At 34.1% G+C, this 13,227-nt stretch overlaps 1 protein-coding gene across 31 annotated transcripts in view; it reads right to left on the reverse strand.

Annotated features, from left to right (window-relative positions):
- The window catches only part of HDAC9 (histone deacetylase 9), a 959,772-nt gene that overhangs the window by 286,229 nt on the left and 660,316 nt on the right, over positions 1-13,227 (reverse strand). For all 31 annotated transcript variants that reach the window (XR_013523929.1, XM_078342579.1, XM_054237178.2 and 28 more), the window contains one exon: positions 1,444-1,621. Coding sequence is in view for 30 of the 31 variants with exons in the window: in XM_078342579.1 (XP_078198705.1) it covers positions 1,444-1,621 (178 nt within the window). In the remaining variant the exon portion in view is untranslated. The remainder of the gene's footprint in view (positions 1-1,443; positions 1,622-13,227) is intronic.

The following is a 13,227-nucleotide window of genomic DNA, read 5'->3' on the forward strand; positions in this document are numbered from 1 at the left end:
TGATAGAACGTTTGTTACTCTGTATTCTCTGAAATATTACTGTTTAATAAAAGATACTTTCAGGAGAAAGAATAGAGAAGTAAGTAATTCTTAAAGGCTATTGCTCTTTCTACATGCAAAAAATTATTCCTGTATATTATCTATCTGGTTTTGAGCAAAAACTCTCTGAATCCACAGGGATAGCACTGGGCATAATTGATTAAAAAGGCTGCCACTAACACTGGCCAGTGTTCCTGGATTTTTCAGAATATCTGGGCAATTTTGCTCTGCTCCTGGAAGTAGGAGAGTCAGAGGCAATGGCTATGAGTATGGAGAAAGAAATAGATGTAGCTCATATCTCCTAGTATGGAATGTTTTCTTATGGCATAAGACATTATAAAAGGTAGCTCCTATGCATACTGACTAAAGTTGCCTACCAAAGTTAATTAGCTTGGCCGTTTCATTCATTGATTTTTAAATAAAAGATAATATTACGGCTTGGGAATATGATTTTAGAAAAGAGATTTAACTTTTCCTAGCACAAAGGCTTGCATGAGGTCACAGAAGCCACAAAAACAAGCTCTGCCTGAAAATGGGTTTAAAAATAAATCAGATAACTTGAAAGACCCTTTGAGGAAGGTACATATAAATTCTTTACTGCTGCATCCAAGTTATGAGTCTCTTAGGGCTACAATATCTTTCATTTGATCAACCACAGTTTGAGAGCACAGAACTAGAATGGGGTAGAGTGGACAAAAAGAAATAATTATCCACGCATATATTTACAGCACAGTTCCTTTGCAGAGGGAATAGCACCCTTTTTTGTGTGTGTGTTCCACACTTAACCTTCCTTTGGCCTTGGAATTATCTGGCTTGTTTTCCTCTGTAGGAAAGTTCTGAAATATCAAACACAGCTGTAGACAAAGGAAGAGGTTGGTCAAAAAGCCCACCCAGAGATTCCATAATAAATGGAAATGAAAGTAACTTACATAGAATCAAGTAAACTTTGCTTTGGTACTATAGAATCCCAAGAGTCATTTGCATGGGGAATCAGAAGAAAACAATGAGATAAAACAAGAAAGCAAATTGGTTGAATGGCACTCTTTGGAGGCAAATGAGGAAGCCAAGCATCATAAATTTCCTAGTGGCTGGGCAGAAGGTAAGAGATTGAGGAACACTGCTAAAAAATGTTGCAGGGATTTTCATTTCCAAAAAACTCATGCACCTGTTGATGTATTTTCCAGGCCCTTGGACGATAGCAATTTATGAGGCTATTAGTACTAAGCCCAAGATTTATCAGATGTTCTGTTTGTCTTATGGCCAATATGACCTCATAAAATTTGGGTTGCACTGAGTTACAATGCAGCGTTCTGCTATTGGAATTATTCAGAGCATTTAAATCGGTTAATGCTACAAGAATTGTGCATTTAGCCTGCCTATTAGAGAGTCTTTAGGGATTCCTACCAGTTGCAGAGCCAGGCTGGAGAGGGCGGTCCATTGCTGGGTGAGGTAAAACGGTGGCAGCAGGGGAAGAGTAAGTCCTGGAGACAAGACGGTGTTTGTCTAGTCCATCCATACCAACCGCAGCCAGCGGAGCTTGGCGCACAGAGAGTGCATGTGTGCGCGGGGGCTCCAGGAAGGGCTGTTGTCAAGAAAAGAGCACAGTAGAAAGAAATGTAAGTCAAGGATTGAGGGAGACACTGAGAGCGACATGTCAACAAATTCAAGTTCATCAGGTCAGAGACATAATAAACAGTGTGAAGGAAAAAGAAAAAAAAAAATAGAGAAAGAAAGAGAAAAAACAAGATTCAGTCAATAAATCCATTCAACAGATGTTTTCACACTGACAGCCAGGGCCTGTCTGCCTGGCTAAGGAGCAGGCGATGGCAGGAGGCCTGTCAGTTTGAAGTGATTGAAAGAAACAGACCTTTAACCTCTAGAGTAACGTTGACCTAGACTCATTTCCTACCTAGATACCAACATTTTGAATATAGCCCCGGGACTGCCACACAACATGGGAGAACAATTCAACTGCTTTCAAACTGCCAATGAGGCCTAATGCTGAAAATTCTCTCCTGAATTTATTTCAGTGAATATTGTTCATGAATTCTATGGATGCCTCTACAAATGACCAATTACACAATTATACTTGGACACCTGTCAGTCTTCGTACAGTCTTCATATATTGGTATAGAAAAAAATGAGTATTTCATAGTTTGTATGATATAATTTCAACACTATAAATTATTTTTAAATATATTATTAAATATATCCTCAGTGATTTAACACTGTTATTATTCTTCATCCTTCCCAAGTTACCAAATCAGTGAACCATAGTTTGGAAGTTTATGGAAGATTCACTTAGTCTCTTTCTCTGTCTCCATAAAAAGATACTCTCAAACACATATAAGCAGCTTAATCATCAATGCTACACAGAGAGCTCTGTCCAAAAAAAAAACCGTATGTTTCAAAATATATATTTATAATATATATTGTTTTAAAAATTTGTTAATATTTATTAATAAAAATATTTATCAAAAATTTATATACTACACTGAATATTTTCTCTCTCTTCAACATGAGGGAATTAATAATCTTTATGCTGTTTTTATTTATCTTTCCTAATGAATATGGAAATAGCTGAACAGCAGTAAAAATCATGATAATCTCTTGCCGTAGATAAAGACACTGTTGCTCCAAAAGTTACCAAAGTAAACAAGTCTAATCCCTATAATTTTAGAAATGCGTGTGCTCTTCTGCTTCTGCTTCCTGCCTGACTAGCATTTGTTCTTTCAAGACTTGATGCAGACATTACTTCTCCTTAGTGGGGCCTAGATGCAGACATTACTTCCTGCTAGACTAGATGTTCCCTTTCCACCCAACATGTGCCATCACATGTCATACTCATCCTGTATTTCCAGCCCAAGGCTTGGTATGTGCTATATGTACAAATTACTCACCTACTGAGAAAGCTAACAAATCTGTATACAACACAGCTGTACTCATTGCATATTATGTAGTTTTATGTAATTGTAGCTTTCTCTATATATGACAGGAGTTAATGTTGCATATAAATCTATGAATTGGGATTATAAATACATATTTAATTATAGACCATAGGCAGAGATTTCTGAATTTAGAAAAAAGTAAGAATGACTTAAAATTAACTTTAAGATAGGTTATAATTCACGTATGTTATTGTTACTTGTGTTTTGCTCTACAGAATAATCAAACCATCAATCAATTGGAAAGTATATGTCACATATTTAGGCTTTGGCCATTTGCTTCGAAGATTGGGATGCATTGGTCAGGGATCTAGTTCTAGTTACAATAGTTTATACAGTTTTACAAAGGTCTGTCTCTTGTTTTGTTTTGTTGAGTGTCTTATGTTCAGTGCCTGAGGACACTGCAGTAAGATTAATATGGTGCCTTTTCATATGGAGCTTACTGTTCCAGGGAATACAAATATCAGGAAAAGGAAACTTTTCAACATATGATCTAAAATTCCTGGGTATATGTTTATCTGATTTTTGGTAATATTCATCTCTTCTCTTTCTACTGTAATTTCTTCAGCTCCCATTTAAGACATTGCAAAAGGCTCCTCTCTGATCACCCGACTTCTAATACCAACCAGTCCAATTCCTTCCTGGAAGAATTCTCTCCCTGAAGCCCTGTGGTAAACAAGACATTAACACGAAAAGGCTCTGAAGGTTAACCCAAATTTGAAGAACCTCCCAGCCTGTCATTTGTACTCTTCTTGACCTGAGGCTAACCAACATGTTCAGCCTTAGATCATTTATTCCTATTCTAAGTTATAGCCAAAACACTATCTACTGAACAACAGATATCATTCCCAAGGCTGCAGTATGACTTTCATGGGCCTTGTGCATTTTTATCTTTATGGACTCGAAAAAATAGTATTAAAACTTGCATTTTAAGCCTTTATTTGCATACACTGGATTCATTATTATATATACATATTATTAGATTCATTTTTTCTTATTAAGAAATTAAAATTTGAAACTTTTTGTGGGCCCCTAACAGTTTATCATAGGCTCTGGGCACTGTGTCTGCTGTGTCTAATGGATATGTCGGCTGTGATCATTCATGCTTCTTCCAAGCCATCCTTTCTACATCACCCCTATATTGTGGCTATGAAGCTCCACATTCAGCACTACACACATCCTCTAAGGTCCACTTAAAATTTCATAGTCTGTTTTGAACACTCACATTAACTGTTTTCCCTTTCTGTTACATTCTCATCACATTTTGTTCTCCTTTCCCTGCTGCAGCCTTTTATATATTAGTTATTGCATGCAGTAACTATTTATTGAGCCCACACTTCATGCAGGACACTTTGTTAGTGTATAGAACATTTTTTATGCTTATTCTCTAGTGAGGAGACAGATACTAAATAAGTCATGTGTCCCATAGCAATCTTTTGGTCAAGGATAGACCATACATATGACAGTGGGCCCATAAGATTATAATGGAGCGTAAAAATCCCTATCACCTACTGATGTAATAATAGCCTACCTAATATCATAGCACAATTACTTTATTTTTAACAATTTAGTGTAGCCTAACTGTACAGTGTTTATTAAGTCTACAGTACCATGCAACGATGTCCTTCATGTTCATCACCAGTCACTCACTGACTCACCCAGACCAACTTCTAGTTATGCAAGCTCCATTCATTGTAAGTGCTCTATCCAGATATACTGTTTTACCTTTTATAATAAACTGTATTTTTATTGTACCTTTTCTATGTTTAGATACACAAATTGCCTACAGTATTCAGTATAGTAACATGCTGTACAGGTTTGTAGCCTAAGAAAAGTAGACTATAATATATGGGCCTAGGCGCATAGTAGGCTATACCATCTAGGTTTGTTAAGTATACTTTATGATGATCATACAACAGTGTAATTATAAATACAATGAGTGCTGTATAGGAAATATTCAGGATGCTATGAAAAACTTTTTTTGAAAACCTGATGAAGAGGTTCAGGGAAATTTTGTCTAAGAAAGTGATATTTAAATGAATCAATTTGTCTTTCACTTAAAATGATATTTAAAGTGAAAGACAAATTGGAATTCACCAAGAGAGGAATGAAAGGAGAAGCGCTAAATACATTGTGCATGTGTGTGTGCTGACGTGTGCATGTGTAAAATGATCTTTCCTTTAATAATGTTGAAAGTTCATTGAACCAGAAACTAGATATAACTCATCTTTTAACTTATTTTCTGCTGCGTTTTATATATTTTCTCATACCTTTTGGAAGATATGTCATTTTATTTGTGCATTAAGAAAGTGCAATAGATATTTGGAAATTAAAGGCCTTTTTTTTTAAATCACTTTTTTTAGATGACTGGGGTTACTAAATATTTTATCTCTTAAAGAGTAGCTTGATACTGTAAGGACTCCATTTAAATAACACCACCTATTACCCTTCTCTTTTTTTAATAGTAAATATTTATTGCTTTACTTGAGCTTCACTGAAACACTGTAAGATAATGGAGTAACAGTTTGCTAACTCAAAAGCATTATATAAATGTTACCTCATTGTATAAAACTTCACAATTCAGCAAGTAGCATCCTACCTGTCCAATGTCTACCAGAAAGAATATGGCAATATAGATTATAAACAAATAACTACTTGTTCAATATTAATTTATTTATTACTGATAAACGTTCATCCAATATCTATTGCTCAAGCAAATGGCAACAGTCCTTGCGCTGTGTTGTGTTGTACAGACAGCAGAGTAGATTAAGGATGTTGTGGGTTGACACCCAAACTTTAGGTACTTGTACCTTAACTACAGTTAGTAAGTTCCATGAAGAGATGACATTTTGCTGTTATATATTCCCATGCCTGTCTTTCCCAGGCCTAGTAGTCTTTAATAATTTATATCTTTCACACATAGTAGTCTTTAATAATATATATCTTCAGTTAAAAATGAATGCATAATAAGGAGAGAGATATATATAATCATCCTTAAGATCTTATAATAAGGATAGGCTAAAACAAAAACACAAGCATTATATATACAAAGTAATCAAGAAGTAGCTGAGAAAAAAAATGAGAAATAGGGTCTAGACAAAATGATTACCAAAGGACAAAATCCTAAAATTATTTTGTTTTGGAGATAATGCGAGGAAAGTTCTAGTGATTTGAGGATTATTTTTCCTTTCTACTTTTATGTCGTTTCCAAGTTTTCTGCATATCACCTACATTAAAATTGTAACTTAAAAAAATAGTAAATGTTATTTAAACTAAACAGTCAAATCTTTCAAACACTGTATTAGGACAGCTTCATGATTACTGGAACTATGAACAGAGATGGGCCAAACATTTTCGGACTCTCTTTCAAAATAGCACTGTAGAAGAGAGACGTTTATTCACTTTCAAAGAGTTGATTGCAATTATACACTTTTACAAATGAATTATGGCTTTTAATGTATAAGGAAAGTCATAACAATCCAGTAAACCACATATTATTATAGTACGTATTAGTCACTGAGTTATCATTAAATTCCAGGTCACTTTTATTTTAGGATAGATATCCAGCCTCATTATCAAAAGCATCCTTCTTGAGATTGAAAGCAGAAATTACATTTTTCTTTTGTCTCTGGAATGGATTAAAGTGTTTCACTAAGCCATTTTTTTATTATTAGTATTTTTAATGAGAAATAACTTTATCCATGTTTATACTTCTAAGTAAATATGAAAGAGCATGTTTCTCTCTTGCAGTGCTGACAAATCAACAGTTCAGAATCTATTGTTAATACAAATTGGATGAATACCCAAGTTAACATTTTATTTATTGAGTACCATTAGAAAATGTATCATGCCTTCTTAAATGAACAGTTAACATGCTCCCCACAAAAGCATTTTTGATTAGCATTTATTTCATATATTCTCTATTGAGTCTATTTTTTAGCAGTAAAAATATTAGTCTTTCTTTTTCAGGTGATTCAACTGGGGACTTTGTTTTGTTGGGGTTTTTTTGCCAGATTGTCATTTTGGAAAATATTCCCAGCTAACTGAGATGTGTAAGACAATTTTTCTTTATTTGGTGTGGTCTAAGGCCACTGTGCCCAAACATCTATCCACTCCCACTGATAAAAGTGACCTAATTACTTTGACAAAATAGTTATTATTCACCTATTTTGTAAATTCCTCAATAATGCCTAGTAAAACATCAATGCCTTTGTGGCCCCACCATTCTAAGTAGTAAAGCATAGGCACTGCAGTCATTTGAAAGTGAGTAGGGAAAGTTATAGAAGCTCTTTGTATGTCAAACACAATGTTGTGGCTTAGAATGAAATATTTACTGGGAGTGGCTTGTTAGTGGAGACTATGAGGTGATAAAGTCCCTGGTTAAAGAGATTACATGGTTCTATTTTTTTTTTTTTTGTAGTAACAGTGATTTTTTTTCTGTGTTGTTTTGTTTTGCTTTCTTGTTGCTATTGCTCAGGGACCAAATGTATGGCTTCTGGGTTTTCACTTTGCTCTGGATGATCACATTTGCTTCCAGAATGTGCGTAGTTACTTAATGGGCTATAGTCTATATCATTGTGCAACTTTAGCAAGAGAAAATAACAGAAATCACAAATCATAATGCATACTCTGAAAATATGGAACAAGAGAAACTCATAGACTTCTTGGAGGAGAGTAAATTGTTTTAACACTTTAAAGAACAATTCACTAACATTTAGCACAAAGAGTTTATATTTACTATAACTATAGTAAATATGGTGAGTGAAAAAAAGCAAAAGAATATATGATAATATTTTATTTTCAAAATTTGCAAATTAATGTAACATTAAATATGTAAATGATATTAATAAAAAATAAACACATACATGAAAAAATAAACAGCAAATTCAGAAGAGAAAGAATGGGAGGGGCAATGGAGAGAGATACATAGCAAACTTGAATTGTACCTGTAGTGTTTTATTTCTTAAGCTGGATGTTATGAGTGTTCATTGTTGTAATATTTATTCTTTTTAAATAAATGTTAAGTGTTTAATAAATTTTCAAAAATAGAATTAATGCTTATAGCAGGTTTGTCATATATAAAACACCAATATTATTATAATAAGTAACCTTCCGTATACAGATAGTTTTGTTGAAAACACTACATTTTTGTAGAAGAAAAAAAAATTGAGAGAAAAAGTAAAAGTAAATGAAAAAATAAAATAAAAATAGGCCAGGCACAGCAACTCACACTATAATCCCAGCACTTTGGGAGGCAAAGTCAGAGGAATGCTTGAGACCAGGAGCTCAAGACCAGACTGGGCAACATAGGGAGATCCTGTCTCTATAAAAAGTTAAACAACAAAAAAGTTAGTTGGCATGGTGGCACATGCCTGTACTCCCAGGAGGCTGAGGTGGGAGGATCACTTGAGCCCAGCACGTTGAAGCTATAGTGAGCCATGATCAGGCCACTATACTCCAGCCTGAATGACAGAGTGAGACTGTCTCAAAAAAAGAAGAAAAAAATTAAAAAAGCATAAAATCAAGTTTGGTAATACATTTCTTTTTTTTTTTTTTTTTTCCCGAGACGGAGTTTCGCTCTTGTTACCCAGGCTGGAGTGCAATGGTGCGATCTCGGCTCACTACAACCTCATTTCTTTTTTACTAAGATAAAGTATGTGAATTTACTTTTAGGTCATATATTCATAAGATATACATTAGTCTGTAACAACTGTGAAATAACTTCACTGATAGATAAATGAACACAGTCATATGTACAATTAAGTACATTTTGTTTTTAAATTTTCAAGTATTATCATTAAATTTCCTCAGTAAGGAAACACTTAATGATATTAAAGGGACCAAAAAATTAAGAAGATTATAAATTGGGGACTTAATATGATTTGAAACAAAACAACAAATAAATATAAATATTATTAACATTAAGTGCAATTAAAAGTTAAATACATTAAAATGCAAACTTTAAGAACACAGTTCGATTCAATAGTATGAGCCAATCTGTTCAGGTACAGAACAAAATATCAGAACTTCTCATATTTAATTTTTAAATTAAAATATAAGAAAGCAAATAAATTATACCAATATTTGCTATATGGATAAACACTAGCATTTCTACCCAATTCCTGCATCAAAGGTCAGATACATAAACTCTAGTCTAATTTCAAAACTTACTATACTGTACAGTTACAGTAATTAAAACAGTGTGGTCCTTGCTTAAGGATAGACATGTAGATCAATGGGATTTAATTAAGAATCCAGAAATAAACACATTTACGATCAATTGATTTTCAACAAGTGTGCCAAGACAATTCAATAGGGCAAAATATTTTTAAAATTCTTCCTCCATGAAAGACTTTTTAACAGTTGGAATGGGGACAACTGCATAATCACCATCACATTTTTGCAAAAGAATACAATAAAACTCCATTCCTCATGCCATACACAAAAGTTAACTCCAAATGGATCACAGAACTAAATGTAAGATCTAAAATGTAATACTCTCAGATGAAATAGAGGAGTACATTTTCTTGCATGTAAGATCCAAAGCAAAAGTGACTAAAAAAATCGGTTAGTTAGGCCAGTCAAGGTGGCTCAAGCCTGTAATCCCAGCACTTCGGGAGGCTGAGCTGGTAGGATCACTTGACGTCAGGAGTTTGAGACCAGCCTGGCCAACATGAAGAAACCCCATCTCTATTAAAAATACAAAAATTAGCTGGCGTGGTGGTGTGCGCCTGTAATCCCACCTACTAGGGAGGCTGAGGCAGGAGAATCACTTGAACGTGGGAGGCGGAGGTTGCAGTGAGCCACGATCACACCATTGCACTCCAGCCTGGAGGACAAAACTAAACTGTCTCAAAAAAAAAAAAAAAAAAGGTTGATTAGGCTTCATCAAGGTAAAGATGTTGTGCTCCAAAGGACACCATAAAATAAGTGAAAGGATGAACCACAAGTTAGAGAAAATATCTATAAATCACATATCTAATAAGAGACTTACATCCAGAATATATGAATTCTTATAACTCAATCAATACTAAAGAGGCGACCCAATTTAAAAATGGGTAAAGGTTCTGAACAGTCATATATCTAAAAAAGATAGGCATGTGAAAAGATGCCCACATCATTAGCTATCAGAGATTTGTAAATCAAAACTCCAGTGATTTACAACTTCCCACCAACTAGAATGTTTATTATAAATAAAAGATAAAAAGCAAGTGCTGTGGAAGATGCAGAGAAACTGGAACTTCCATACACTGCTGGGAAGGGTGTTAAATGATGTAGCCACTTTAGAAACAGTTTGTGCTTCCTCAAAGAGTTAAATATAAAGTTACCATATGACCCAGCAATTTCAATAGTATGTACATACCTAAGAAAAATGAAGAAATACTTCCACATTAAAACTTATACTTGAGTGTTCATAGCAGCACTATTTGTGAAAGCCCAAAGTATAAACAATGCAAATGTCTACCCAAAACTTTGGGAGGCCAAGGTGGGTGCTTCCCACCCATTTATCCATTTACCAATTGTTAAATGGATACATAAATTATGCTATATCCATAGAATACAATATTATCTGGCCATAAAAAGAAATGAAACACTGGTAGACACTGCAATCTGGATGAACCTTGAAAGTGAGAGAGAACACGCTTTCACAAAATACCACATACCATACAATTTGATTTACATAAAATATGCAGAACACACAAATTTATGGAGACAAAAAGTAGACTAGTGGTTGGCTAGGGTTGTAGGAGGATGAAGTTGCTGCTAATGGGGACAGAGTTTCTTTTAGGAGGTGATGAAAATGTTCTAATATTGACTGTGGTGATGGTTGCACAACTCTGATTATATGCAAAACCACCGAATTGTACATAGAAATGAGTAAATCATATAGTGTATGTGAATCTATTAATAAAGTTGTTAAAAAACAACACTTTTAGAAACCTGGTAAAAAAGTTTCTAACCCACTAACTCAAAATAAAATTAATTTAAAAATGTTTGTTTTATTTTTGTCTCATCTGTCTTAATATCTATTGGTGTGCATGTTTTATAACATCACATATTGATGTGGTTATACATTACATAGTTTGTCAATTTTTAAATATTTGTACATCTGTATAATTATATATGTGTGTGTTTATGCTAAAATATTTTTTATCACTTGTGATTTAAAAAAATTGTAAATCAATGCATAAGGGATGGAAGGTGAAGTGCTCAGTATAAATTTGGTTAAGATAGAGGGTATCTTTAACAAACATGTGAGAATCTTTATTATCCCCCCTCCTCCCTTGCTATGGATAACATTTCTGAATTCTAGTATGCAAGTGCGGTGCACAGTTCAGGGAAGCTGGATTAACAGGTGTATGCTCACCAGCAACAGAATGCATTCATTATTTTCTGCCAATCTTTCTTCCAGAGCCAAGTGGAGGTGAGCCTCTAAGGAGATGAAGTATTGCCTAATGTACTCACTGGTCACTTCCAGTAATGGTAGGTCACTCTTTTCTTCTCAGGTTCTCATTTTAAACAGGCATCTTTGCCTAGTACGTTTTTCATGCCAGCCAACAAAATACCAAAAAAAAAAAAGTACTAACAAGAGGTAAAATTTTGCAAATCAAATATTGTTGTTTTCAAATCACGAAGAATCCATAAACAATAATGTGCCTTACAAGGCAAGGCTGTTGTTAGCAGGATGCTGCAAAGCTTTCAGCTAAAGTATCACCAAACAGAAGCAGAGGGAATTGGATTCAAGAGTAACCAGTGTTTGTAGTATGCAAAATGGGAAAGAGTGTGTATGTTTAGTTAATCCATGATTCTGGATTGAGGTTTAGGGATTTAGTTTAGTGTTGGCATTGACCTATATGAAGCTGCACCTATTTAACAACATTGTTTCTCAATTGGGTAGAAAGTTGGTAAAAGTTATTGCATTTATACAGAATATTTAAATTGCTTCTGGCATCCTTAGACATAAAGGTTTCAGGAGAAATAAATTACTAATTTGGTTGCACTATGCATTTGTATATGTGACAAACTGGTTGCTTTAGAAATGTTTAAAATTCAGCCGCCTTGAAGCATTCTTGGAAAATGACCACTTTAAATCAATAGGATTTTTTTCTGTAGTACAAAATACAAAAGAAACTACATTTCAATTTTGAAATTAAATAAGTAACAAGTCCACAATGAGTAATTTCTTTCACAATAGAAAAGTAAACAAATTATATTTTTGATCCTTCATTTGCTTTTTAACTTCTATATTTTTACAACTGCCTGTAGAAAAAATGTTCAAGAGAGCAGACTGAAATTACTTTAATTATATAACAGCCCAGAGAAAGATGAAATTGCACAATGGCCTAGATTAGTATCCCTTTACTTGTTGGCAGCCAATGAACAGTACTGGATGAACAATAGAGCTCTGGTCTAGAAACAATAGGCTGAAGAGAGGGAGGGGAAAAATAGGTTTCATTTGAATATGATGGATCTCTCAAGCATTTCCTTTATTCCTCCCTTTTGATAATTAGAGTCTGGATATAAAACATCATAACGAGAGAGAGATGACAAGTAATATAAATCATTTCTATTTAAGGCACATGAATTGGATAGACTAATCTTGAATAGATATTGTCAGTCTAGGATCTGTGGAAGAATTCTAGTGGATGTAAGACTCCTGAAATTGTGTGTAAAACTATATGAGAATGTGCATCTCTGAATTTTTCAGAAGATATAGTCAATGGTTTTCATCAGAGGTCATTAATTAAAAAATATGAAGCACAGATTTAAGGAAAATAATAAAGTAAGTGGACATAATAAAATACCACTAATTACAACTTTTAGGTTTCTCTGTTAATACACTAGATTTAACACTGATAATGGTCATGGATGGATTTTTTTAAACCCACGGGTTGAGACATATCACATGTTGGGTCAAGTAAGTAGGATCCCAGTTCTTGCAGGATCAGACATTAAACTTTATACCCTCTTATCCCAAGAAGCATCTTACTAAACATACATTAGGAGAATCACAATTTTCACCACTGGTGTCTAGACCCAATTGTTTGTGTGCAAATTACCAAGCATGTAAAACTCAAGAAAAGTTTGACTTTATCTCTGTTTTACCCTTCCTCCCAAAGCATGCATGGATCAAAGTCAACATACTCCAAATCTCTTTTGTCATTGACCTGGGAGCCAGTTGCTGATAGTTCATGTTAAAATGTTTGGCTAACAAAAAAAAAAATTTTAATAAAAAACAGAG

Source organism: Callithrix jacchus, chromosome 11 (genome assembly GCF_049354715.1).
Source record: "Callithrix jacchus isolate 240 chromosome 11, calJac240_pri, whole genome shotgun sequence".
NCBI classification, from domain to species: domain Eukaryota; kingdom Metazoa; phylum Chordata; class Mammalia; order Primates; family Cebidae; genus Callithrix; species Callithrix jacchus.